This window comes from Aotus nancymaae, unplaced genomic scaffold (assembly GCF_030222135.1).
Source record: "Aotus nancymaae isolate 86718 unplaced genomic scaffold, 86718_ANA_hifiasm-v0.15.2.pri h1tg000021l, whole genome shotgun sequence".
NCBI lineage: Eukaryota > Metazoa > Chordata > Mammalia > Primates > Aotidae > Aotus > Aotus nancymaae.
In genome coordinates, this window is record NW_026988433.1 from 12959666 (window position 1) to 12986304 (window position 26639).

The 26639-nt window shown below is 53.7% G+C and overlaps 3 protein-coding genes across 6 annotated transcripts in view; 2 read left to right on the forward strand and 1 right to left on the reverse strand.

The window, feature by feature from the left end:
* The first annotated feature begins 3538 nt into the window (after positions 1 to 3538).
* On the forward strand, positions 3539 to 22151 carry RAB35 (RAB35, member RAS oncogene family). 2 transcript variants are annotated; one of them, XM_021675487.2, is made up of 6 exons: positions 3691 to 3757; positions 10961 to 11011; positions 16013 to 16136; positions 20172 to 20296; positions 20392 to 20516; positions 21929 to 22151. In XM_021675487.2, exons 1-6 carry the CDS (start codon positions 3706 to 3708, stop codon positions 22055 to 22057), a joined length of 606 nt encoding a protein of 201 aa, XP_021531162.1. In that variant the 5' UTR covers positions 3691 to 3705; the 3' UTR covers positions 22058 to 22151. The 2 variants fall into 2 exon arrangements, with proteins under 2 accessions (XP_021531163.1, XP_021531162.1); XM_021675488.2 differs by lacking the exon at positions 20392 to 20516 and having other exon boundaries at positions 3539 to 3757; positions 21929 to 22120.
* LOC105728817 (uncharacterized) lies at positions 22057 to 24906 on the forward strand. Its single transcript, XM_021675486.2, is given in 1 exon segment — positions 22057 to 24906. A coding segment is annotated over 1 exon segment (837 nt). The 3' UTR covers positions 22894 to 24906.
* BICDL1 (BICD family like cargo adaptor 1) overlaps positions 24655 to 26639 on the reverse strand; it is a 107548-nt gene continuing 105563 nt past the window's right edge. For 2 of the 3 annotated variants that reach the window (XM_064379730.1, XM_064379731.1), the window contains one exon: positions 24655 to 26130. In XM_064379730.1, coding sequence (XP_064235800.1) covers positions 25969 to 26130 — 162 coding nt within the window. In that variant the 3' untranslated portion in view covers positions 24655 to 25968. The remainder of the gene's footprint in view (positions 26131 to 26639) is intronic. The other variant, XR_010343814.1, reaches the window with a different exon arrangement.

Sequence of the window (26639 nt, forward strand, 5' to 3'; positions counted from 1 at the left end):
ATCCTCAGCTCCTAGATCAACGTCTGGCATACAGTAGGTCATCAAATATTTGTCAAATGAATGAATGACTTGTTCCACCACTGAACTGTAAACTCCATGAAGACAGGAGCTTGGTTTTGTTCATGTTATAGCCTCTAGGTCCAGCATAGTGCGTAACACCTAGTAACTGTGCAAATATTTATTGAATTAAGGAATGAATCTAGTTACCAGGTAAATTATATGATTTCTTTTTTGAATCTGCTTTGTCTGGTTGATATTGTTTGCGTATTGCCTTTTGCATCTGTCCGTTGTTACCTTACACCCAGGCTTCGGCAATAACCTTTAAAGCTCTGCAGCTGAAATCCATCCTGCATACTCCTGTCAGTTACTTCACTAAAATAGTATTTTGAGATTGCTTCTCTGCTCAAAAACTTTAAATGCCTCCTCATTGTGTTAATAGTTTCTAATGTGCTGGGCGCAGTGGCTCACGCCTGTAATCCCAGCACTTTGGGAGGCCGAGGCGGCTGGATCACGAGGTCAAGAGATCGAGACCATCCTGGTCAACATGGTGAAACCCCGTCTCTACTAAAAATACAAAAAATTAGCTGGGCATAGTGGCGCGTGCCCCAGCTACTCAGGAGGCTGAGGCAGGAGAATTGCCTGAACCCAGGAGGCAGAGGTTGCGGTGAGCCGAGATCGCGCCATTGCACTCCAGTCTGGGTAACAAGAGCGAAACTCCGTCTCGGAAAAAAAAAAAAAAAAAATAGTTCATCTGTAAGTTAGTTGTTCAGAGCAGTGGAACAAAGTTTCCAATCACAGGACACATTGATACTTTAGGTCACAAAGTTTACATACGTATATGGTGAGAAGGAGAGAGACAGTTTAACATAACTCATCATGGAACTGTAGTTTAAAGAAATCTGTAACAATGTTTCCGGAGGAAAATGTGCTGATTCATTTTGAGATGCCAGGCACATACCCTGACCTGCAGGGAATTCCCCTTCCAAGCCAAAATTGGGGATTCTCATAGGCTGTGACAGCAGCTGTCTAAATAGACACTCAAAGCTCTCATATTCCAGTGCCATCATGAAATCTTTATGATGATGAAATCTTCTCCCCATCATTCTAGCTAAAAGTGATAGCTTTCCTCCTCTGAAGTCTAGACTGCATATTTGACAGCTTTCTATCTACTGTATTGTCTTATATTTTCAATTTCCTCATGAGTATGTCTTAACTCCGATGAGGCTGTAAACTGGAGGGAAAAGGCTGTTCTTACACCCTCTGCAATCCGCGGCACATAAGCACTCATTAAACAGTTACCAAAGAAATGAAGAATTCATGCTGATTGCTTTCCAGATGACATATCCAGGCAAAGTCAGGAATCTGGTTTTAATGGCCAATTTTGATTTATTTCCCAAAAATACCCTGCAGCCCTATTATCAGGAAGCTGGAAATGTGTGCTATAGTCTACAACAGGAAATGGCTCAAAGTATGAATGAGTCAGTGCAAAATGACCTTGAGTAACATTGGTTACTGTCAGTCACATGCCTACATGTGCCAGGTAATTTACAAACATACCTCTAAAACAACCGTTCTGTGAGGAAACAGGGGCTCTGAGATAGTGTGATGTGACTTATCTAAGATCACAAAGGTTTTAAGGGATGGAGGCCAGGATTCCAAACTTAACATTGAAACCAGTCTTCCTGACTCCAGCCAAGGCTGTGAAGATGAGCTGGGAGGACCTACTGCCTCGCTGGCTGGTCAGGGCTGGGCGACTTCCTTCTCACCCTGTAATTCCTAAAACTGCTGAGTCAGAGGATGGCCCCAACCTTCCAGACCAAGGGGGACATTCTATTATCAGGAGCACATGAGCAGCTCTTCTACCTAGCCACTACCTTCAGATTCCAAGCTCATGTTCTTTAGACATCACCACACTGATTCTCAGCTCCTGGAAAAACAACTCAAGGCTTGAGTCAGACACTCCGTGTGTTGTTCAGTGATCCCACCAGCAACAATGTTTATAATAACCAAAAAATATAAACATGAGTGTCTATTAATAGCAGAGTGGTTAAGTACAACCATCAGATAGAGTACCATACCACGCAGCTGTTAAATGATACAAGTGTACTGTTAAAGAGAAAAAGCAAGGTACATACATATATGTTTGTACAGGCAAAGGAAATTCACTGAGGGCACTTATTCAACAAGTATGTGTTAAGCATTTTAAGGTTACCTGTTAAACTAACAGGGTTTACCTGTGAGGAGTGCTTCAGAAGGAAAAATAGTAACTTGTACTTTTCAGTAAACTTCTGAACATAATTTTAAGGACAAGCATAGCTTTTTTTTTTTTTTTTTTTTTTTTGAGACGGAGTTTCGCTCTTGTTGCCCAGGCTGGAGTGCAATGGCACGATCTCGGCTCACTGCAACTTCTGCCTCCCGGGTTCAAGCGATTCTCCTACCTAACCTCCCGGCATTGTTTTTTATAAAGTCAAAAGAAAAGGAAGTTTGATAGAAAAGTAGAAATATCCAACAAAAACCCGCCTGGAAAGGGACAGGGCTATAAGAAATAGGAGCTTAAAACCCTCTGCAGTTCTGCAGTGAGGATAGCCGTGGGGTCATACTACTTTTAGGTGTTTCAGGTAGGGCAGGTGGGAACTCACTCTAAAACGAGAAACCGGGGGCTGATGATAAAATGCACATGCTTTGCTTCTGGCGGCCCAGGTCCTCCTAGCCGCAGATTCTGAGATGTGTATCTGCAGGTGGTGTGAAATTGAAGCCCGGGAAGCGGTTGCTTTCGGTCTCTGAGGTGCGCCTTGCACAATGGGTCATTCAGCTCCCAGGCTCGGCTCCGAGCTACACGAGACTCTGAACCTGGACCACTCTCTCCCCTCCACCAAAGAGGCAACGTGGGCTCCTGGAGGTCACAGCGCTGGGATGGGATTTCGACCCCGCGCTGCCCTCAAAGCCCACAGCCTCGCAGCTCTGCTCCCGCCGGCAGCTCCCGTTCTGCATAACTCGGCAGCCGCCCGCCGCCCTCGGCGTCCAGTTCACAGGCTCGGGGCCGGGGCCAGCTCCGCGGGGGCAGCGTCGGTGTGGAAGGGGCGGGGTGCCGGGCCTTCCCTGCGCGATTCTGCCTTCCATGTCCTCAGCCCCGGACTCGGGAAACTCGGAGCTCGCGTGAGCCCCGCCCCACGGTCGCGGCGTGCTTGTCATTTCCTCTCTGCAGGGCTTGCGGGTCTCGAAGATGAGGGAGCGAGAACGTCCACGACCGCGCTTCTCCGGCACCTTGGGCTTCTTTCAGCTGGGACTCGACAGCGGCTCCGCTCCACCAGCTCTCAGCGCCGCGGACAGCAGCTGCGACGCTCCAGGACACGCCAGAAAGACGGGCCCGCGCTCACCGGGACTCCGCCAGGGCGCGTCCGCGGGGCGCGTGCGCGGCCAGGGTGCGGCCGGCTCGGGCTGCGGCTGGCTCGGGCTGCGGCTGCGCAAGGCGGTGCCAGACGCTGCGCCTGCGCAGTGGCGGGGCGGGGCGGGAAGAAGGGAGGCGGTGGCAGCGGCGGCGGCTGCTGAGGCGGAGGAGGAGGGGGAGCGGAGGGAGGTGTTTCTGTCAGTTCCGGCTGTTTGTTCGGGAAGTGGATCCGCCGCTGCCGGAGCAGCCCAGAGGGAGCTGCGGATCGCGAGGCCAGTACCGACCCCGCCTGCCCGCGCGCACCGCCCCCGCCCGCCATGGCCCGGGACTACGACCACCTCTTCAAGCTGCTCATCATCGGCGACAGCGGTGAGGGCCGCAGCGGCCGGAGGCGGCGCGGGCCCTGCCGGGCGCGGCCCGCGGGGGCCTCGGGGCGGCAGGCGGGCGGGGAGGTGCCGGCCCGCGCAGGGCGGGCGGGCGGGGCTGCCTGGCGGTCTGGGCTCCAGGGGCGCGCCGAGGGGCTCCGGGCCGCGCCGAGGGGAGGTTGGGGCGCGGGGCGAAGGGGCCGAGCGCGCCGGGTCCAGTCACCGCGCCTGCCCCTGCTTCACGTGTGACCTTGGTCAAGTCGCGCGATCTCTGGAGTAGGAGAGACCTGGGTTCGAGTCTCGGGACTACCAGCCGCCTCTCGCTGACCTTGGGCAAGTTACTTCGCCGTCCTGAGCCTCAGTTCCCTCATCTGAGAAGCGGGGACGTGCCTTGCTCGGTGGTGTGAGGATTCCATGGGATAAAGTAGGAAAAGTGCTCAGCGTCCTATCCGGTAAAGTAAGCTCGAAATAAATGTTCACTATTGTCATTATCATCAGTATCCTTTGTAAGTGTCAGTTTCTTCCTATCTAAAAAGAGGACGTTCTCAGAACCTGCCTCATGGGATTGCCATGAGGTTTAAATGAGGTAAGGCGGGTAAAGTGCTTTGCACAGGGCCTGGCACATTCCCGCTGAATTATTGTTATATCTCTGCATCGTTCAGTTTCCTCATCTGTAAAATAGAATGATGGTTGGATCTGCCTTATGGGGTTGATGTGAATATTCAGTGAGATTGTGCAGTGTTGTGCACAGCTCCTGGCACACAGTGAGTCGTCACTGTTTGCTGTTCCGCTACTATATACAGAGGGGTCCTGGGGGTGTGGCAGCCAAAATTATAAAAGTGCTTTGGCCACACAAACATTGCTTAAGGGCTCCTGATCACTGCTGTAGCTCCAGTGCCTAAAACAGTGCCTGGTTCCCAGTAAGTGCTTAAGACATATTTGCAGAATGAATGAATATTAAGTGTCCTTAGAAAAGATAGATTGGTTTCTGGAACAAGATGGAGGGTTTTGGAGCTGTTTGGAGTATGGCAGGTAAGCAGGTTTATGCGGTGACCAAGAGTTCAGGGAGGCTGGCCCCAGAAGGTTTATGGGAGTGTAGCTGAGATGCTGGGGTTATACGATGTCCATGAAAGAGTCTCGGGAGCATGCTTAGTTTGTAGACCAGACCTGAGCTGAGTGTGGGGAGGGATGTCATGTGATTGGAGGCAGAGGCCATGCGCTGTTAAGGAAAGGGGATCAAATCAAGTGAGTGGTGAGACCCGGGGTGTCGGAGTGCTGGGTAGCAGTGTCAGAGCTGGGTCAGGGAAGTGGGTGATTTTGGCCTCACTTGTAAAGCTGGATGGAGATGTGCTTGGTGGTTTGGATCGGGTGAAGGTGAAGGATGGCTGAGGTTTCCATGGCTGCTGGAGGAAGGGAGAGATAAGGGGAAAAGATGGGGGCTAACCAGGTAGATGGAAGAGTTACTGTGTTTGGGGAAGGAGTTAAAAGGGGGAGGACCGATTGGTTATGGTTTGAATGAAAGGAAACCAGGCAAGCTGGAGTGTTCTCTTGGAGATGGCCTTTGGCTTTCTTCAGGGTCTTGAGGCTTCCTCTACATGATTTGCTTGCAGTCCTGGCCTGGGTTCTGAGGGACTGGCACTGGGCCATTTCTCTCTTTTTGGAGTGACAGTCAGCCTGCCAGGGTCAGGAGCCTTTATCCCTCTGCAAGACATCTCGGACCTCTGCGTTGATATCCAACAATGAAAAGCCTAAACTCAGCAGGAAGATGGAGCTTGTTGGCACTTTTCCTCTGTAAAACCCAGGGGATGGGTTTGGCCCGCTTTCTCACAGTACATTTTGTATGATGAATTGATCTTTCTCTCCGAAGTCAGGTGTGGGAGAAGACTCATTGGGTCAAGATTTATGTGGTCTAGCTCCTAGGTCAGTCATGTAGGCGTGGGTTGTAGAGGAGATAGACGCTGTGCTCTTTGATTTCTCCTGACAGAGAGATACTCAAAGCTGGGAGATGGTAGCTGTGGAAGTCCAAACTAAGCTTTGGTGGCCGAGCACAGAGACTGACATCACGCACTCCCCTGAACTGGGCTTCTTATGCGAATGCCTCCTTAAGGTATATCGAATGATTTCACAGATGCTTATTCTTACCCACGGCCTGTGTGGTTTGTCAAATAAGGAAACTAAGGCTTAAGGCCAGATGTGGTGGCTCACACCTATAATCCCAGCATTTTGGGAGGCCGAGGTGGGCGGACCACCTGAAGTCAGGAGTTCAAGACCAACCTGGCCAACAGTAGAGGTGAAACCTCGTCTCTACTAAACACAAAAGTAGCTGGGCATGGTGGAATGTGCCTGTAATCCCAGCTACTTGGGAGGTTGAGGCAGGAGAATTGCTTGAACCCGATAGGCAGAAGTTGCAATGAACCAAGATCGTGCCATTGCACTCCAGCCTGGGCGACAAGAGTGAAATTCCATCTCAAAAAAAAAAAAAAAAAGGGAACTAAGGCTCAGAGGAGGTGACTGACTTGCCTCAAATCACACAGCTCGCAGAGGCAAAGCCGGAGCTACTGCACCTCAATGCTAATATGTGTGTAAGCAGCTGGTGTCAGGGCTGGCAAACAACAGGCCCTCCATGAAAGCTGGTTTCTTTCTTCATACATCTAGAGTTCTGCCCACACTGCACATTGTGCATGCTTCTGCAGTGGACTCCCTCGACCTCTGCATCTCTTCGTTATGCCTGAGTTTCTTTACTTCCTATACTTTCCCTTGTACTGACGCTGACTCTGATTTGTAACAGCATTTCATCTGCATCCCTCAGATCAGCCATCCTCATTCGGACATGGAGTTAGCCCTTCACTTAACAGATGAGTGAACTGAAGCTAAGAGAGGGGGCGTGACTTGTGCGAGGTTATAGAGTGAGGTAGTGGCTGAGGCAGGATTAAAAATGAGAACATGGCTGGGCACAGTAGCTCATCCCAGTGCTTTGGGGGGCTGAGGTGGGAGGATCACTTGAATTTGAGACCAGCCTGGACAACATAGTGAGACCCCCATCTCAAAAAAAAAAAAAATCAATTGGGTGTGGTGGTGCGAACCTATAGTCCCAGCTACGTGGGAGGCTGAGACAGGAAGATTGTTTTAACCCAGGAGTTGAAAGTTACAGTGAGTTATGATCACACAACTGTACTCCAGTCTGGGTGACAGAGTGAGACACTGTCTCAAAATTTAAAAAAAAAGGCTGGGTTTGGTGGCTCGTGCCTATAATCTCAGCATTTTGGGAGGCTGAGGCGGAGGGTTGCTTGAGCCCAGGAGTTTGAGACCAGCCTGGGCAACATAGGGAGGTCCTGTCTCTACAAAAAATAGGAAAATTAGCTGGGTGTGGTGGTGCATACCCGTAGTCTCAGCTACCTGGGAGGCTGAAGTGGGACGATCTTGAGTCTGGGAGGTTGAGACTGCAATGAGCTGTGATTGTGCTGCTGCACTCCAGCCTGAGTAACAGAGCAAGACCCTGTTTCAGAATTTAAAAAAATTAAGAACACTTCACTGAAAGGTCTAGGGCTCTTTAAGACATGGAACTGAAGCAGAGAGGAGTGAGGGGACCAGAGCCCAGGCAGGAGCAGGGCGAGTGAGGGGACCAGAGCCCAGGCAGGAGCAGGGCGAGGAGAAGATGTGTGTGTGGCTGGTGTGGTGAGGACCAGATACAGCAGCCAGGGGTAAAGGCCGGGTGCTGTGGCTCACTCCTATAATCCCAGCACTTTGGGAGGCTGAGGCAGGCAATCACTTGAGGTCAGGAGTTCGAGACCAGCTTAGCCAGCATGGTGAAACCGTGTCTCTACTAACAATACAAAAAAATTAGCTGGATGTGGTGGCAGGTACCTGTAATCCCAGCTACTCTGGAGACTGAGGCAGGAGAATTGCTTGAACCCGGGAGGTGGAGGTTGCAGCCAAGATCAGGCCACTGCACTCCAGCCTGGGTGACAGAGTGAGACTCATCTCAAAAATAAAAAAAAAGGCCAGGCATGTTGGCTCATGTCTGTAATCCCAGCACTTTGAGAGGCCGAGATGAGCAGATCACGAGGTCAAAAGATTAAGACCATCCTGGCCAACATGGCGAAACCCTGTCTCTACTAAAAATACAAAAATTAGCTGGGCGTGGTGGCAGGCTCCTGTAATCCCAGCTACTTGGGAGACTGAGGCAGGAGAATTGCTTGAACCCAGGAGGCAGAGGTTTCAGTGAGCCGAGATCGCTCCACTCTACTCCAGCCTGGGGACAGAGTGAGACTCTGTCTCAAAAAAAAAAAGACGACGACAGGCTGGACTGGTTGGGGTTACACTGATGTGGGCCTTGGGCAGCCTCGGCAGCAGCTATGGTGAAGGCTGATGGGTGCCCTCTGCTCCCGCCCTGACACTGGTGCTGCAGGGTAATGGCTGCAGCTCGTGTTTCTGAGGAAGCTTCTTCTAGGGATATTTAGGGGGTAGCATTTCTTGGGATGGGTTTCTGTTCCTTTCAAAGGGAGAACAGTGTTAGAGATTGGTGTTGGGTCCAGAGCAACAGATAATGTGGTGATGGTTGTGGTCTTTCTGCAGCCTAGTGGCTTTTAACTGCTCTGCCAAGGTGCCTGGGGACAGTATGGGGACCTGGAAAGGGCAAGCTGGAGGGGACACGACTGTGTCATTGCAGAGAGAGCTGTGTTAGACATGGGATTTGGGTAAAACTTGAATGAAGAAAAGGATTCTGCTGCCCTGCAGAAGTTTGGAAACCCCTGCTTAGGTGCCTGCTGAGCTGCAGTGGTAGCGCTAGATAGCAGAGCCGTCAGCGCGGCGGGCATTTGTTTAGGCAGAAATTCATTAAGCAGTGTTTGTTTGGCACCTACTAAGTGCCAGGGCCGGCTTACAGCACTGTGAATGCACAGGGCGGGTGAGGCGAGGGCTCTGTCCTAGAGGAACTTCCGACTCAGGCTTTTAGCTGAGTAAGCTGGACCCAGAAGGCTCCAGGAGGAAGCAGAGGAGGCGGTGAGGCCAGTGGGGTGCTGGTGCTGGGCACAGTGCTGTGAAGGACCCAGCCTGGGACTCGGGCTCTCCTTGGGCTCAGCAGGAAGCCTCATGGTGGAGCAAGGAGGAAGTGGTTCTGAGCATGAGTGCTGCCGGCCCGGGACTGAGCAGTATCTGCCTGCCCAGGAGAGCTTCACGCCAGCCTGTCTATGAAAATAAGATGCAGGCTTACTCAGTGAAACAAGTTCTGCTGGGTATCCTGGGGCAGCTCACTCACCGGGAGAAGTTCCCAGAAGGGATCTTTAGAGGACTGCCCAGAGAGGATGCTGGGTTAGGCTTAGGGAAATACAGCTGCAGCAGTGGTTTGCCACTTTGGTTACCTGGGGGTGTGGGGGTGGAGGCAGTGCCCTTTTTGAGAATCTAATAAAAGCTGTGGGGGCCAACTGCAGTGGTCCACGCCTGTTAGCCCAGCACTTTGGGAGACCGAGGCGGGCAGACTGCTTGAGGCCAGGAGTTTGAGACCAGTGTGGGCAACGTAGTGAGACGCCATCTCTACAAAAATTTTTTTTAAAGTTTGCTGGGTGTGGTGGTACATGCCTGTAGTCCCAGATACTTGAGAATTTCAAGGTTAGAGTGAGCTGTGATCACACTGCTGCACTGCAGTCTGAGTGACAGAGTAAGGCCCTGTCTCTCAAAAAAAAAAAAAATGCTGTGGGCTTCCCTGCAAATAGACACCTAGGCTCAAAATCTGCAATTTGTTTCATGGGGTTTCATAGCTTTCATGGCATTTTCATTGAAAATCTAACAGGAGTGAGATGTAGGAGCCCCCACAGGGTCATTTTTTTTCCCCTTCCTGAACCAGAGGCCAGACTCCCAGCAGTGTGTATTGGGAGGAGTGTTAGCGCTCTGGAGGAGTCTGGCCTGGACGTGGATCTCAGCTTTACTGCTTCTCGCAGAGGCACTTAGGCCGGCTACTCAGCAGCTCTGAGCCTGGGCATCCTCATCTCAAGAGATGTGGCCGGAAATACAATCAAAGAGTTATCCAAGGGCTTACCACACAGATGGCCCGATGCGTTTCGTGAAGTCTTTGTGGTCGATTAACTGCCTGGCGTCAGGGTCGTTGGAGATTGGGGATGGGATAGAAGGACATGGGAACAGGTGCACTTGGCAGGCTGAAGACACTGTGAGTTGAAGTCAAGGGACAGGTCTGGGTGCAGTGGCTCATGCCTGAATTCCTGGCACTTTGGGAGGCCCAGGCGGGAAGGTTGCTTGAGGCCAGAAGTTTTAGACCAACTCGGGCAATATAACAAGACCTCGTCTCTACAAAAGATAAAAAAATTAAGCCTAGGTAATATAGCAAGACTCTGTCTCTGCTAAAAATAAAAAAATTAGCCGGGCTTGGTGATGTACACATGTGGTCCCAGCAACTTGGGAGGCTGAGGCTGGAAGATCACTTGAGCTTAGGTGTTCGAGGCTGCAGTCAGCTATGATTGCACCACTGTACTCCAGCCTGAGTGACTGAATGAGACCCCATCTCTTTACAAAAAAAGTTGGGGAGACCAGATGTATACCGGTTTGTGCTCTAAGCAGTCAGGAACTGCTGTGGCTGGTGCATGGTCTGAGCACATGTGGGCTGTTGCCCTGATGGGTATAAGGCAGACCCTCCACTCCACCACCCCACCCAGCGGGGCCATCAGCCGGGAAGATGGAGGCCATTGAGTTCTAGCTGTGTGGGCCTTGGTTTCCTCACCTGCAAAATAGCCCTGGTGATATCAAGGGTCCCTTCCCGCTCTGCAGTTCCTCATTCCGGGCTGCTCCCTAACTGATGTGCCATAACGTGGCATGTGCTTTTCTAGGGACCGTGTTGTAGATGCTCTTGGGGGCTGTTCCGTGTGATTGACTTTCATTCTACTTTGTCTCCTGGCATTTCCCTTTGGGCCAGCCCTCAGCCCAGGGCCTGCACACCAGTCCCTTTCTCATGTTTCCCTCAAAGGATTTGGGAACAGCTTGTCTTACACAAGGACGAAGGAAAAGGTCAGGGATCGAGCAGTAGAGATGTTCTTGGTGTGTGGCTGCTCAGGGAGGTGGAAAGAGCATTGAGAAGTGAGCTGGGTCCCACTGAGCTTCTTAAGAGTTGGGACTCAGGCATCATCTCCCAGAAGAAGGGCCGGGGCTGGAGGGAGGGGGCCCACCTGCTCCCCTCATCGCAGTGCTTTCTCTCTTGCAGGTGTGGGCAAGAGCAGTTTACTGTTGCGTTTTGCAGACAACACTTTCTCAGGTGAGTCCTCCCCTGCAGTCCTGCTGGGGGGTCATTTTTGTTTGTTTGTTGACATCATCCACTCCCTGGCACCGGAACACACTTGCCTCTGCCTAATGTTGGGAACTGTCTCATTCTGGTTGCCAGAGGAGGGAAGAAGATGGAGTGGACCTTAGGACCTGGTGGAGCTTCCGTCAGAAGCCTCTGTGGTCTATCTTAATGTACCTGCTCACCAAAACCCTTTGGCTAGCGCATCATTTTCCCACCCAGGGTCCAAACAGGAAGGTTACCATAACAGCATCTAAGGGTGTCATCCGGGCGCAGTCCCTGCTCCTGCCCCCTGTGCTGCCCTGGCAGCCTCTGGTCAGAGTGTGTCTTTCCAGCTTCTTTCTGTGCTCCACATGCAGGCCGTTGTGTTCATTTGAGTGTGGGGGCGCTTTCTGTGCTTGGGCGCACCACACAGTGCACTGACAGTGCTCTTACTTCGTGCCTGGCTTCTGGTTGTGTCTGTTTTCAGTGATGCTTAGCTCCTTGGGCTTTAGTCGATATTTACTCTTTTTTTTTTGAGATGGAGTCTCACCCTGTCTCCCAGACTGGAGTGCAGTGGTGCTATTTTGGCTCACTGCAATCTCACCTCCTGGGTTCAAGCAATTCTCCTGTCTCAACTTATAAAGTATCTGGGACTACAGGTGCCCACCACCACACCCGGCTGCTTTTTGTATTATTAGTACAGATGGGGTTTCACTGTATTTGTCAGGCTGGTCTCAAACTCCTGACCTCAGGTGATCCACCCACCTCGGCCTCCCAAAGTGCTGAGATTAAAGGTGTGAGTCTTAGAGCCCGACTGATATTTATTCTTGTGTGTGTGTTTCTGTAGAAGTGGGGTTACCGGTTGCAGGGTGTATGCACCAAGAATTTTCATAGGTACTGCCAACCTGTTTTTCAAAGAAGCTGGAGTAATTTAATTCACACTCCCACTGAAGGGTGGAAAGTGCCCCTTGTCAACCCTGATCAATGCTGGATCTTAGTAGCTGTCTTCATTCTTGTTGAGCTGATAGGCAGAAGGGGCTAACTTGTTTACCTTTGTTTTTCCCTAATCACTGGTAAGATTAAGCACATTTTTTTTTTTTTGAGAGGGAGTCTCCCTCTGTTGCCAGGCTGGAGTGTAGTGGCGTGATCTTGGATCACTGCAACCTCCGATTCTCTGGTTCAAGCAATTCTCCTGCTTCAGCCTCCTGAGTAGCTGGGATTACAGGCATGCACCACCATGTCCAGCTAATTTTTGTATTTTTAGTAGAGACAGGTTTTCACCATGCTGGCCACGATGGTCCCGATTTCCTGACCTTGTGATCCGCCTGCCTCAGCCTCCCAAAGTGTTGGGATTGTACAGGCGTGAGCCACTGTGTCCAGCTGAACACATTTTTGTTTGTTAAATACATCAGGTTCATTACAGATGCTTTGGGTGGGGTTGGCGTCTCTGATTGATTGTCTTGTGGAATATTGCCTCTGACATGGCTGAGCTGCTTTTAGAAAGTGATTCCATGGCTGATGTTTGTCTTGGTGGAGAAGTGGATTTTGCCCCCGCCCTTCTTTCCTTGATACTGGCCCTGCATCCTCACTGGTGGTGTGGTGTTGGAAAGCAATGGCTTCTCTGTGTGACCTTGAGCCAGTGACTAAGCGTCAGTTCATCTGTAAAGTAGAAATCATAATGGTCCTTCCCCCATGGGGTTGTTATAGGATGACCTGAGATAGCACAGGTTACAGTGCCTGGGACTAAGTAATTGCTCAATAAATGCCAGCTATTTGTTGTAGCTGACTGTTACCTTCTGTTCAAGAATGATAACTGAGGCCGGGCGCGGTGGCTCAAGCCTGTAATCCCAGCACTTTGGGAGGCCGAGGCGGGTGGATCACGAGGTCAAGAGATCGAGACCATCCTGGTCAACATTGTGAAACCCCGTCTCTACTAATACAAAAAAATTAGCTGGGCATGGTGGCGCGTGCCTGTAATCCCAGCTACTCAGGAGGCTGAGGCAGGAGAATTGCCTGAACCCAGGAGGCGGAGGTTGCGGTGAGCCGAGATCGCGCCATTGCACTCCAGCCTGGGTAACAAGAGCGAAACTCCGTCTCAAAAAAAAAAAAAAAAAAAAAAAAAAAAAAGAATGATAACTGATTAACAGCCTCTAATTATGCTGAAAAATGTTCCTCTTCCTCCTTAATGCCCCTCTTCCTCCCCATCTAGTCAGCATTTGATGCTTGGAGGGCTCATTTTTGCAATATCTTCCCACTTTCTGTTTCTACTACCAGTATCTCAGTTTGCTGTTGGTTCTACCTGGAAGCATTATGGCAACCCTCACCCACCCTGAACTGCTAATGCGTGTGTCTAGCACGGTCTTTTCTCTGTTTAAAAACAGTGACCCCTGCTGGGCACAGTGGGTCACGCCTGTAATCCCAGCACTTTGGGAGGCCAAGGTGGGCGGATCATGAGGTCAGGAGATCAAGACCATCCTAGCTAACACTGTGAAACCCCACCTCTACTACAAATACAAAAAAAATTAGCCAGGTGTGGTGGCATGCATCTGTGGTCCCAGCTACTTGGGAGGCTAAGGTAGGAGAATCATCACTTGGACCCAGGAGGCGGAGGTCATGGTGAGCGGAGATTACGCCACTGCACTCCAGCCTGGGCAACAGAGTGAGACTTTGTCTCAAAACAAACAAACAAAACAAACAAAACAAAAAAAAAACAGTGGCCCCTCTCACCTGAGCAGAGTTTGCAGCAAGTTTTTCACTGGGACACTGTTGACCCTTTGGGCCCTGTGATTTTTGTTGTGGGGCTGTCCTGCGTGTTGAAGGACGTTGAGTGGCATCCTTGGCCTCCACCCACTGATTGCCAGCAACACTTCCCCTCCCTCTGCTGTGACACCCAAAAATGCCTCCAGACATTGCTGAGTGTCCTTTGGAGGGACAGAGTCATCCCAGCTGAGAACCACTGGCCTCCATGGTCTATTTCCAGTTCACCTTTCCGGCTTCGTCCTCCCACCTGGTCATTCTTTTGTTCTTTGGCTTGCTTGTTTGTTACCCCCCAGCTGTTTCTGGAGAGCCTAACTGTGGTAGGCGCTGGGCTGCATTCCTTGGTGTTCCAAAGTTCTGGTTGTGGGTTTGCCTCGACTATTTGCCTTTGAGTGGGACATCTTTTCCCTACCTAATCTCAACCTTTGAAGTCTTACCTGTTCTTTCAAGCTAAGCCCCGACATGACATCCTCCCTGAAGCCTGCCTTGTTCTCCACCCCACCTTGGAATTTGACCTTTCCTACACCCTTGCCACATTTCACATAATTGTGTCTGTGCGTGGTATCTCCTGTACTGTTACAGCGTAAGCCCCAAATGTAGTGAGAAGTTGTGCTCTTCCTAGTGTTAGGCTTTGGAATTCTGGACTGGACAATTATGCCAGCTAGAAATTGTCCTCAAATCCATCTTTCAGGCTGGGCGTGGTGGCTTGCGCCTATAATCCCAACACTTTGGGAGGTCAAGGCAGGTGGATCACTTGAGGTCAGGAGTTTGACACCAACTTGGGCAACATGGTGAAACCCTGTCTGTACTAAAAATACAAAAATACGGACTTGGTGACTCACGCCTGTAATCCCAGCACTTTGAGAGGCCTAGGCGGGTAGATCATGAGGTCAGAAGTTCGAGACCAGTTTGGCCAAGATGGTGAAACCCCATCTCTACTAAAAATGCAAAAATTAGCCAGGTGCGGTTGCAGGAGCCTGTAATTCCAGCTACTCGGGAGGCTGAGGCAGGAGAATCGCTTGAACTCGGGGGGCAGAGGTTACAGTGAGCTGAGATTGTGCTATTGCATTCCAGCCTGGGTGACAGAGTGAGACTCTCTCAAAAAAAAAAAAAAAAAAAAGGCTGGGCGAGGTGGCTCACACCTGTAATCCCAGCACTTTGGGAGGCGGAGGCCGGCGGATCACGAGGTCAGGAGTTAAAGACCAGCCTGGCCGTCTCTACTAAAAAAAAAAAAAAGCAAAAAAAGTTTAGCTTGGTATGGTGGTACGTGCCTGTAGTCCCAGCTACTTGGAAGGCTGAGGCAGGAGAATCACTTGAACCCAGAAGGTGGAGGTTGTGGTGAGCCAAGATCGCGCCACGACACTACTGGGCAAAAGAGCTAGACTCCATCGCAAAAAAAAAAAAATTATCTGGGTGTGGCAGCGCGCACCTGTAGTCCCAGCTACTCAGGAGGCTGAGGTGGGAGGATTGTCAGAGCCTGAGGAGGGTCAAAGATGCAATCCCACTTCACTCCAGCCTGGGTAACAGAATGAGATGTTGTCTCAAAAATAAAAAAATCCCTTTTTCTCACAGATGCTGCAAGAGAGCTATTTAAAATGCATCTCACACCGTGATTAAAACCCTTTGGTGCCTTCCCATCACACACAAGAGAAAGTCCACATTCTTGGAAGTGACACTCAGGTCCAAGCTCTGGCCTCGCCACGTTCTGCCGGCCTTGGGCCTAGGGCTTGACCTCACGTAATCCCACCCGTGGCTGTTTTTGCTGCTGTCTCCCCTGCCTGGAGCGGTGGTTTTCAGACTGCAGCTCATGACCTATTTGTGTGTTTGGGAGTGAATTTTGAGGGCCATAAAAAATTTTTTAATTGAATAGAAAAGAAAAACCCAGAGTGTGCCCGCTGTAGGTCTACCATTCTGAGACACAGCTGGTGTGTCCCCACCTAGCCATTCTAAAATATCCTGTCCCGCTCCCATCTCGCTTTATTTCCTGCGTGTCACTTTCACTCTTGGAAATTGTCCCCTTTGTTTCCTTGCATCCTGCCTCTCTCCTTCACTTTACTTGTGGGTGGAGGGGCCTCGTGTTCCTTGTTCAGGGCTGTGTCCCTGGGGCCTAGAATGTGCCAGGCACATGTAATGAGCTGTGGGTGGGGGAGCCTGGGGGTGTGTGGTGTGCAGTGTGGGGCTGGGGGCCTGCGGGGAGACCTGTGCTGGGCCTCATTAACTGCTGTGTGTGTGTAGGCAGCTACATCACCACAATCGGAGTGGATTTCAAGATCCGGACCGTGGAGATCAACGGGGAGAAGGTGAAGCTGCAGATCTGGGACACGGCGGGGCAGGAGCGCTTCCGCACCATCACCTCCACGTGAGTCCACACCCACTCCCACTCAGCCTGCACCACTGACCTGTGGACACGGTTGAGCAACCGGTGCCTGGTCATGGTGGAAATGTCACCAGTGGGTCCCCGAGGCTGTCGGGAAGTGAGCCTGTTGTCGGCTGTAGTGGGTGGTGTTTGGCTGCAGCCTTCCTGGTCCTGAAGGTGTGAGGGGATTGGGGGGTGACTGCTGGTGGGGGCAGTGGGTGTTGCTGAGCACCGTGGTGGAGTCTGGCCAGTGGCCGTGGGCTGTCCCCTTGGAGAGTCAGCTGACCTTCCGGCCTGCCACACTGTCACCTTACAGAGGGAGCAGCGTAGTGTTTGCCTCGCTACGGGGTTGTGACGTGCCCTGCCCACCCAGGACTTAGTCACTGGCAATTCGTCTTGGTGGGTGTCAGTTGTGGAAGCTAGAGTTGGCCTGGGCAGGTCCCATCACCCGCCTTGGAGGTGGCGCTGTCTAGAGGGGACACTGGTGTGTGTCATTAGGCCCTTCCCTACCCTTAAAGCTGTTTCCTGGGAAATCCGGCTGCCCACAGGTTGCCACCTTTGTGGCTGAGCTGCAGGCCAGAGGGAAACGGCTCCAGCGTAGATAGGAGTGTCCTTTGGAGTGGCTCCCACTGGGTTGTTAGTGGAGCAGGTTTTAGGAAGGAGCAGGGTCTGAAGGGGATTTGGAGCTGTTGGACTGTGTGTCCTGAGGCAGGTTGCCTAGGCTTTCTGTGCTTGTTTCCCGGAGGGCCTGCTCTGGGGCTGGCTTTCATGTGGAGGGGGCCGGGTGCTCTGGCGAGGGTGTCAACATGACTGGCTGGGTTGTGCTGTCTAGCAGCTCCGTGTGCCTGGAGCTGCTGTCATCCCATTTTACAGAGAGCACACTGGAGGGGTCCCTCCCAGTGCCCGAGCCTGCGCTCCACACAGCGGCCTGTGCAGAGTGGGGGGCAGCTGTCCGGCTCCACGGGCACCTCCTCGGCTCTCTCGAGCAGCACCTCTAGAAGTGGCCTCAGGAAGGCGAATGAGGAAGTCCCGGCCAGCAGCCCCCTTCCTCCCTGCAGTGTGAAAGCTGGGTGCACCCCATGCTGGCACCCGGGTGCCTGGGAGTGTGGGGGAGAGTAGGGCTGCTGGAGGAGGAACAGGTGCATTGGGCGGGCAGCTCGAGGGGCTGGAGCCAAGGTGGAAGGCTTGTCACTGGGTTCACCCTGCACTGAGCACACAGCACACGTGTGCTGCAGCCCGTGGTGCCCAAATCCCTGGGAGCTCACAGTCCCAGGGTCGTTGGGTGCAGCCTGTGTGGTGATGGTTGATGAGCCTGTGAGCGGGGGCTCTGTGGCCTGCATGTCTTGGCAGCTGCCATTGAGGACCTGCGGAGGACGCTGGGGCAGGGCTGGCATCAGTGCTTTGGGCAGCCTGGGGCTGCAGGCCCAGGCAAGACAAGCCCTTATGCTGGGGTCAGCTGGTCTGGGCGCTGACCTTGCTCTGGGTTGGGCCTGTCGCTAGGATTTCACCTGCTTTATTTCAGTTAATCCTGGTGGAGAGGCCTGTGACTATCTCCATTTTATGGACAGGAAAACAAGCCCAGGGAGGATGAAGCCTCCTAACTTGGGGGGCAGGGGTGAGGGGTACTCAGGGTTGACGCTGAGGCTGTCGAGGCCCTCCTCCTCTGGGCAGGTGGTGCCCCTGCTTTCCCACCCCATCCTGTGCTTTAAAACCAGGCAGAGGTTTGGGGCAGCAGAGGTTGGGAGGCCTGTGGCCATGAGGAATGAATCCTCGGGCAGGGCGGTGGGGGCCTGGGGGGTCCAAGGCTCTTTCACCAGGAGGAGCCACAGCCCCTCCCTGCCACCATGAAGTCACCTGCTTTCTGGGCTGGGCAGGGCGGGAAGAGGGTGAACTGGTTCCTCCATTCCGTGGGGAGCTGGGAAGAGTTATTCGGCTTCTTGGGAGCAGCATGGGATTTTCCCAGGGGGCTTGGGAAGGGGTGGCCTGTGGGCAGTGGCTGGACTCCTGCTGCCATTCTGCCTGTCTGAGGAAGCGGAGTGGTAGCTCTGTCTTACGAGTCCCGCTCTGGCCCTCACAAGGCAGGAGGCCCTGCAGGGCGCATTGGAAGTCTCGACGCCCTGTGATGGTCACTGGCAAAGAAGGAAGGAGTTTTGGGGAAGTCAGTTTTCGGAGTTTTCGGGAATGGGGCAGTCAGGATACAGTAGTGTGACTTTCTGATGCAGGGCATTAAAAGAGAAACTGAAACTGTGTCCCGTTAGCCTGGCGGGAAAGAGCCCTGTGGTCACCCCCTCTTGGGTTCTTGCTCCCAGAAGCTGAGGTTTGCCGTTGCTGAGAAGTGTGGGTGGGGTGAAGGTGAGGGGAGAAGTGACAAGGAAGGCTGGGCCTGGGAGTCAGATCTGGCTGCTGCACTCAGCCTCAGGTCCTCGCTGGTCACATGGCCATCCTGAGGTCTCCTGGATCAGGTGGCTGCAGAGATTAGTAAGGTAATGGATACCAAGCCCCCGGCTCTGAGCCTGGCCTAGAGCAGAGTCCCGGTGAGTGAAAGCGATTCCTGGTGGCCATGGGAAGCCTCAGTGCTCCGGACCTTCCCAGCCAGAGCTCTGAGCCTCTGACTTCATCCGCAGACGAATTCTCTGCTCTCAGATAAAGCCCCTTTTCTGGGCCTCAGATGAGGCGGAGGCGCCCAGGGAGCCGCTGGGGCTCTGCGCCAGGGCCGTGGCTGTAGGTGTTTCTTGGCATCTCTGATCATCTTCAGCAAAGGAGAATCTGCAGAGCCATCCACTCCTTGCGCTTCCTCTGCTCTTTCTGCGGCTCCAGCGCGCCCTCACTCTGGAAGGCGTCCGCCACGCCGTTCTGTGTGCTGAGCCAGCCGCTGTCCACAGCTGCTGCCAAGGCCGGAGCTGGTTCTTGGGCCCAGTGCCAAGACAACTTGATTGTCACAGCTCCCCCAAAGCCAAAGAGTGACATCGTCCTGGAAGCAAAGCTGCGGGCAGAATGAAGCCCTGGGAGGAGATCCCAGCAGCGGTGTTGAGGGTGGAGCCAGAATGGGGCAGGGGCAGGGGCAGGGGCAGGGGCAGGGGCAGGTTGGGCTTTGCCCCAGGGCCGGGCAGGGTGGAGGTACTTAGGGCTGGAGCAATTGGCAGCCAGAAGGCTGGGAGGAAGCAGCCTGTCCACTCATGGTTTATGTGGTGTCCTGAGGAGCCTCAGGGAGGAGGTCCTTGTGGCTTTGGGGAGAGCAGGAGAGGGGCGGCTCTGGCTGATTGCACAGTTCAGGGCGGGGTTGCTCTCTTGCCTCCAGCTCTGCGACAGAGGGAAGCGGAGGCTATGGTCCTGTCTTCCTCTGGAGATTGATGTCTTTCTGTACCATTCGGATGAATGGGGAGATGGGGTCTGGAGAAGAGAGTTTGATGTCCCCTTCCAGCCCTCCTGGCTGGCCCTGGGGTCTGCATGTGTGGGTGGTGGCTTTGCTGGCCCCTCTCCCCAGCCATCCCCAGATGCTTGTGTGGTGTCCACGTTTTTCCTGCTACTTGCACAGATGAGCCAAGAGCAGCAGGAAGGGAGGTGCCTACCTGCCCCAGGGGAGGGGACACAGACTTTGCGAGGGCTTCATGATGGTGTGGCTTCTTGGAAACGTGTTTCTCTAAAACGGGTTTGAGGAGAAAAGATTTTTTTTGAATGTTCAAAGACAGTGATAACATGATGTCAAATACAAAAACTGCCTGAAATCCCAAAATAAAGCAAGAACTTCAAAGATGTTTCAAGCCAGCAGCAGACTCTGAACAGCATGGGGTGACTCCTCAGACCTGCTCTGCCACCAGGGGGCTGGCTCTCCCACCCTGCTGGCGTGGAGCCAGTGCTGCTGCTGCAGCCTCTCCTGCCCTCGGCATGGCCCGGGGCTCTGCTGAGCAGGGTGAGAGCCCAGGCTCCAGGGCCACCCTCGCCTTTCCTGGGTCACTGTCCTGATGTGGGCAGGCGGGTCCTGGCAAGGGGGTGGCTCCTGCCGGGGCTGAAGTGCTGCTGCACACTCTGGCCCTACAGGTATTATCGGGGGACCCACGGGGTCATTGTAGTTTACGACGTCACCAGTGCCGAGTCCTTTGTCAACGTCAAGCGGTGGCTTCACGAAATCAACCAGAACTGTGATGATGTGTGCCGAATATTAGGTGAGGCTGTGCCCAGGGGCTAGGGGTGGGGGTCGGGGGAGGGAGACAGCCAGCTGTGCCCTTCAGGGCTGCGCTGACTCTGCCTTGCTTCGAAGTGGGCAATAAGAATGATGACCCTGAGCGGAAGGTGGTGGAGACGGAAGATGCCTACAAATTTGCCGGGCAAATGGGGATCCAGTTGTTCGAGACCAGCGCCAAGGAGAATGTCAACGTGGAAGAGGTGAGGCCCTGGGTCACCGGCTCCGCCGCACCCCCGTGGCTCTTTTTTTCTCACTGTTGGCCTGCTCGAGGCATCTAAATGGCCAATAGAAAATGTCCTAGTAAGTGCCATTTACTGAGTGCCTACTATGTGCCAGGCCCTTTAATGATCTTAGTTCATAGCTCAGCAGTCCTCTGAGGTGGGTACGATTATTCCCACATTTCAAATAGGAAAACTGAGGCTCCAAGTGTTGAAGTAACTTAAGGACCACCACCCAGCTAGTAAGAAGCTGAGTAAACCTCTGTCCCACACCAGAGCCAAGCAGTTTCTGCACCAGTCCTCTGCCTCACTGGCCGCCTTGGGGGGTGTGGAGCTTAGAGGCCTATGGGAAGCCGAGGATCCCCACTGCTTCGGAGCACATGGGCTATACAGTGGCGGGGAGCAAGGCTTCTCTGCAGGTCAGGCTGGTGTCCTGACACCAGCCTGTCAACCTGGGCCTGTGGGCGGGGCTGGTATGACACTGGGCAGTGACTTCATCTCTCTGGGCCCCACATGCGGTGAGGTGGTGTGGAGCAGGCAGACCCTGGGTCACCTCTGTCCATGAACAGGGCAGGGGCACTTTAATCTGTCATGTCACCAGATTCCAGCTGAAGGAAAGGAGTTTGTCTCTATAAAAAAAGGACTGGAGGCTGGGCTTGGTGGCTCACACCTGTAATCCCAGCACTCTAGGAGGCTGAAGCAGGCAAAGCACCTGAGGTTGGGAGTTTTGAGACCAGCCTGACCAACATGGAGAAGCCCTGTCTCTACTAAAAATACAAAAAATTAGCTGGGTATGGTGGTACACGCCTGTAATCCCAGCTACTCCGGAGGCTGAGGCAGGAGAATTGCTTAAACCTGGGAGGTGGAGGTTGCAGTGAGCCGAGATTGCACCATTGCACTCCAGCCTGGACAACAACAGCGAAACTCCATCCCAAAAAAAAAAAAAAGGGGGGACTGGAAAACCCCTGTGAACCCCTGTGAGATTGACTTCCCCAAGTCCACACAGCTCATGGGGGACCTTTGATGATGTTCCTTTTTTCAAACTTATTTGTTGAGTTAGGGTCTCACGCTGTCATCCAGGCTGGAGTGCAGTGGTGTGTTCATGGCCCACTGTAGCCTCGTTCTCCTGGGCTCAAGTGATTCTCCCACCTCAGCCTCCCGAGTAGCTGGGACTACAGGTGTGCACCACCACGCCTAGCTGATTTTTGTATTTTTTGTAGAGACAGGGTTTTAGCAATGTTGTTCCTTTTTGACCTTTAAATAAAATAATTCACCACCTCCTTCTAGAATAGGCTTTGAAGACATACATAGCAAACATTCACAGGTAGAAAGTGCGGCCAGCAGGGGCCTCCCGGCCAGGTCTGAGGCCGGCCCTTCCTCTTTCCTCTCCACAGATGTTCAACTGCATCACGGAGCTGGTTCTCCGAGCAAAGAAAGACAACCTGGCGAAACAGCAGCAGCAACAACAGAACGATGTGGTGAAGCTTACGAAGAACAGTAAACGAAAGAAACGATGCTGCTAATGCCGCCCAGTCCACTGCAGAGACTGCACTGCGGTCCTTCCCCCAGCCCGAGGTCCGCGGGGGTTCCTCGGGGGACAGTCTCAGTTTTGTGCCGTTATTTAAAGAATTCTCTCCATGTTTTTGTATTGGGAGGCGCCATCGGCACTTCCTCCCCCTTCCCCCTCGAGTGCCAAGAAGGTGTTGGACCAGCCCGCCCTTCCCTACTGGTGCCCCCTCCTCCCCGGCCAAGGCGCCTGGACCTGGCAAGGACGCTGCCAGCCGAGCGAACTGATTCACAGAGTCTGTACATAGTGTATATTGCTCTACCCGGCCGCACACCACGTCCTGCTCTGGCTTTTGCCTCCTTGATGCCAGCCTGCTGCAACGGACCCTCCCTGCGCCCCTCCCCAGCCCATCTTACTACAAGCAGCGTCCTGAGGAGACAGCGTCATGTTCTAGCCGCATCTTTGGCCAGCCTGTGCCGGTGGAGTGGGCTCCGTGTTGCTCATTCTCTCCGACAGGCTGTCAGCTTCTGTCCCTGGCACGCAGGGTCTTGCCCCCTCTCTGGGGCCTGTGCCAGCTCCCTTCCCTCCCTGTTCTGCCCCCACAGCCATTCTGGGAGCTGGGGAACCTGGCCTTGAGGCCCTGCGGTTCCAGAGGTGGTCAGTCTTGCCCCTTGGCCAACAGATTTCTTGTCCTGCCTTCTAGATGCTTCTGAGCTCCAAACCTAGGGGAACCATGGCTTCTCATTTCTACCAAGAGGTTTCAGTTCCATCAGAAAGGTTGGGGTAGGTTCGTGCAGAGATGGGGCTGGCATGGGGGCTGCAGAGCAGTATTTTAACAGATCAAGAGACTGAAGCCAGATCAGTGAATTAAGTTCCTCACAATTATTTTCTTTCCCTAAGGTTTGATTGGCAGAGCAGCAAAAGTTGGGGCGAACCCACTTTGTGTCCACTGTTTTTAGAAAAAAAACAAATGGCTTCCTGCCATTGTGGGGCTGGGCTCTCATGCCTGGGGCCTCTGGGCTGGGACCGTGGACAGCCCCCAGTCATTGTCCTAATCTTTGTCAGGACAAAGGTCGCAAGAGGATTTCCTGGCAGATGGGAAGGAATGGCTGGGGTGGTCAGTTTGACCCCCAGTCCCCTGGAGAAAAACCAGGGTCATCTGCACTTGATGACTGCTTCCCTCGCCCCCAGCCCGAACACCTCATTACCCTTTCCCCTACAGGGATCAAGTGACCTGGGAAGAGCTGATTCCAGGATGTGTTTCTTTAGATTTCCTTTCCTAGGTGATTTCCAGGCAGAGCCCTGATTGGACAATCACATCACAGATCACACTGCAGTTTTCATGTTAGCACTGTGGATGGGTTTTTAATCAATAAAAACTGGGGGTTTCTTCTCGCCTGTCTCTCCACTTGCCCAAACTGCCAAAAGCTGGTGGTTCTGGGACAGGCCTTCACTTTGGAGCCACAGGATGGGGTGAGGGAGCTCCGTGGGCCTGGGAAGGAGGGTACTATGGAGGGGCTGTAGGGCTGACCAGCAGGCAGCCTCATCTGGTCTGGGGGCGGCAGAAGTGGGGTCTCCGTCCTTGTGACTATTCTGGTTGGCCGCGGGCCCTGTGAGGATGTGTGGTGCTTGGGGACTCCTGTGCCGGTGGGTGGGGGGCATGCTTGCCTCTGAGTGATCAGGCGAGGCCAGCAGGGGTGTGCTTGCAAATTCAAGCAATAAGTTAGGGGGGTTGGTCCTGGGAGCTTCCAGCCCAGGCTGGGAGCCCCCATGGCTTCTGGCAGCTGGACGTCCAGCCCCAGGTGGTGGGGTGATTTTGGTCATGGCAGTATGCCTGTCCCACTGTTACACGCATGAATGGGGGTTACGGGGTGGGGGTGGGGACTCAGGGCTGGACCGACGTCCTAGTGGACCTGATGTGAAATTCCTGTCAAACACCACCACTTTTAAATGGTTTGCTAGGATTATTTCTGTATTGAAAGTTTCTAATTATGCTTTTTAAAAAAATACTAAAAATAAAGGTTCAAGCTGCCAAATTTTCTTCCAGGGTCTGTCTGCTCTCCCTCCCTCCAGAGATGTGCTCTGAGTGGGCCTGGCTTCTTTCCACCCACAGTGTCCAGCTCTTCCCTGTTCTTGGTCTAGGTCTTGCACAGGAGCCTGTCGAGGCCTGGGACACTTCCAGAAGCCAGATCCGCTTTCTCCATGAACAGGTGGTCCAAGGTTGAGTTCCCCCTAGTTGGATGCATTGGCTGGAAGCACATGTGGTAAGATGCCAGGGGAAGCTCCATGTTTACCCTCCGCATGCCTGGAAAGATGCAGTGGAAGCCTTTGCCTGGAGTGGCTCTTTCTGGCTTGAAGTTTCTGCCAAGCTTTAGGGCCCTGCTGGCCTGGGAAGCAGCGCTGGCAGGGGACAGTGCCAGGCGAGAGGGGCAGGGCAGGATCCCCTTCCTGGCCACATCCCTTGGTTAACTACCAGCATCTGCAGTGACCCAGGCGCAGGGGAACCCACAAGTGCTACCTCTTCAGCAGCAGCCAGTGGTGAGTCTGACGTATCGTCTACATTTAGACCAACGCCCCCCCGCCCCCCGCAAATAGCCAGACAGAGGCAGGAAGCTCTGTAGAAATTCATTTTATTCTTATTCAGACTATTTTCAAAAGAAGCAGTGGTGCGCTGTTTTTCTAAAAATATGCCTTTATAGATTTTTATATATGTATATTATAAAATCCATACATGTATTTACATGATTGCTACATACAAAATTACAGCACTGTGGTATGTACACATCTACAGGTACATTCTTTCCGCGCATCCCTGCTGTGCTTTCCCCATGTGAGGGAGGGAGACTGAATCAGTTGTGAGCAGCTGGGGGCTGGCCGGGCCGCGGAGCCTCTGAGTGGGGTCCTGGGTGGAGGAGGTGGGGCAGCTGCCGAGGCAGGAGCAGCAGCCAGTAGGCAGCGTCTGGGGGCTCCTGGCAGCCTCCCCATTCCCTCCACCCCATGGTACCCATGCTGCCCTCAAGGCGGGGTGGCTGACCACAGACCCCTCTGGTGCCATTCCGTGGCCTGGACTTGCTTGGCTGGGCCAAGAAGTTGTGTACGTGAGGGGTGGAGAAGGGAGATGTGAGAGGAGGAGGAGACCCCGTCCAGCCCCAGCCCTGAGCAGGGGAAAGGGCTGGATGGCTAAAGCCTGCAGATGACTGGCGAGAACACTCTGCCTGGCCCAGCCCTGCTAAGGGGCAGAGACTGGAGGCTGGGAGGGAGAGTAGTGGCGGCCGGGGGACAGGGTCTTCTTCCTCCTGGGGGCTCAGGGGGTGGCCTCAGCTGAGCTTGGGTAAGCCAAGCCCTGGCTCTTAGGCCCCGCGGCCAGAGGCTTGGCCTCCTGCCAGCAGAGGTGCATGCACGAGGGGGAGGGGCTGCCATTTCCCCTTCGACCCTGGGCCAGGGGCTAGGGAAGGAATGGAGGCTTAGGCGTGGCCTGCTGCCCCGCAGGACTAGGCCCCCGTGGCTGAGGCCTCCTGAGGCATGCAGAGAAGGGCCTCCATTCCTTCTGTTCCCCACTGGCTAAAATCAAGGAGGCAGCAGTGCCTGGGGGTGAGCTGCGATCTGTTGGGCTGAGCTGAGAACCCAACACCAAGAGGCCCCTCTGGGAGGTGGCCTAACCCTGCTCCGGCACGGGATCCTGGAAAAGCCCAGGTGTGGACTTGGCCAGGCGGTGGACCAAGGGCAGCCTTCAGTGGCCAAGGAAGACCTCCACCTCTAGGTTTCCATCCCCACTGACGAAAGGGAGAAGGCCCTCCCAGACCCACGGGGCCCTAGCGCGAGGAGCAGGGCAGCTGCTTAGCTGCACGCTGCGGGGAGACCCTCGCCTGCACTGCTTTTCCAGCTGCCTCCAGTCCACCCATCTTTGGTGGCCTGACTCCTCCTAACTTAAATTTTCCTGAAGAATGAGAAGAGTCGTTTGCCTTCAGCGGTGCTGGGCTCGTCCCCCCGCCCGGCACTATGGCCCCTGCAGAGAGAAGCAGCCGGCTGGCTCCGTTCCTTCAGGTGCGTGTCCATCAGCTGCCGGTCAATGACCCTGTGCATGTCATCCTGCAGAGGGGAGGGGAGAGTGGCCAGGGCTGAGCAGTTGCTCTGACCTGGCCCTAGGGGTGGACAGGGAGGTGGCAACGTCAGACAGATGAGAGATGAGAATGAGATGAGTGAGTGGCTGCAGTCGGGACTGCCCTGACCACGAAAGCGGTGAGCATGGGCATGACACCAGGCACACGCAGGAGCCGTATGGAACCTCCAGCCTCCTCAGGCTTGGGCTGGGTTCTCCTTGACAGTATGACCCCTGCTGGACCACCATGGTCCTCAGCTGACTGCTCGGGTGGTCTGCCCCTGCAGTCCCCACACTGGCACTCCGCTTCCTCTGACCAGGCCTCGAGGCTCTGCCTCCTGGGTCCTGTGGGCCTGGCTGTGCCTCTGGTTTGGTTTGCCACCTCCAGCCCCTGAAGGCCCTAGGGCCACTTCGGTTTACCAGCTCCCAGCCCAATGGCCTGGCCTTGGGGGCTCCTGTTGTCCAGAAAATGTCTTCCTCCCCATGGCCCGCCCCACCA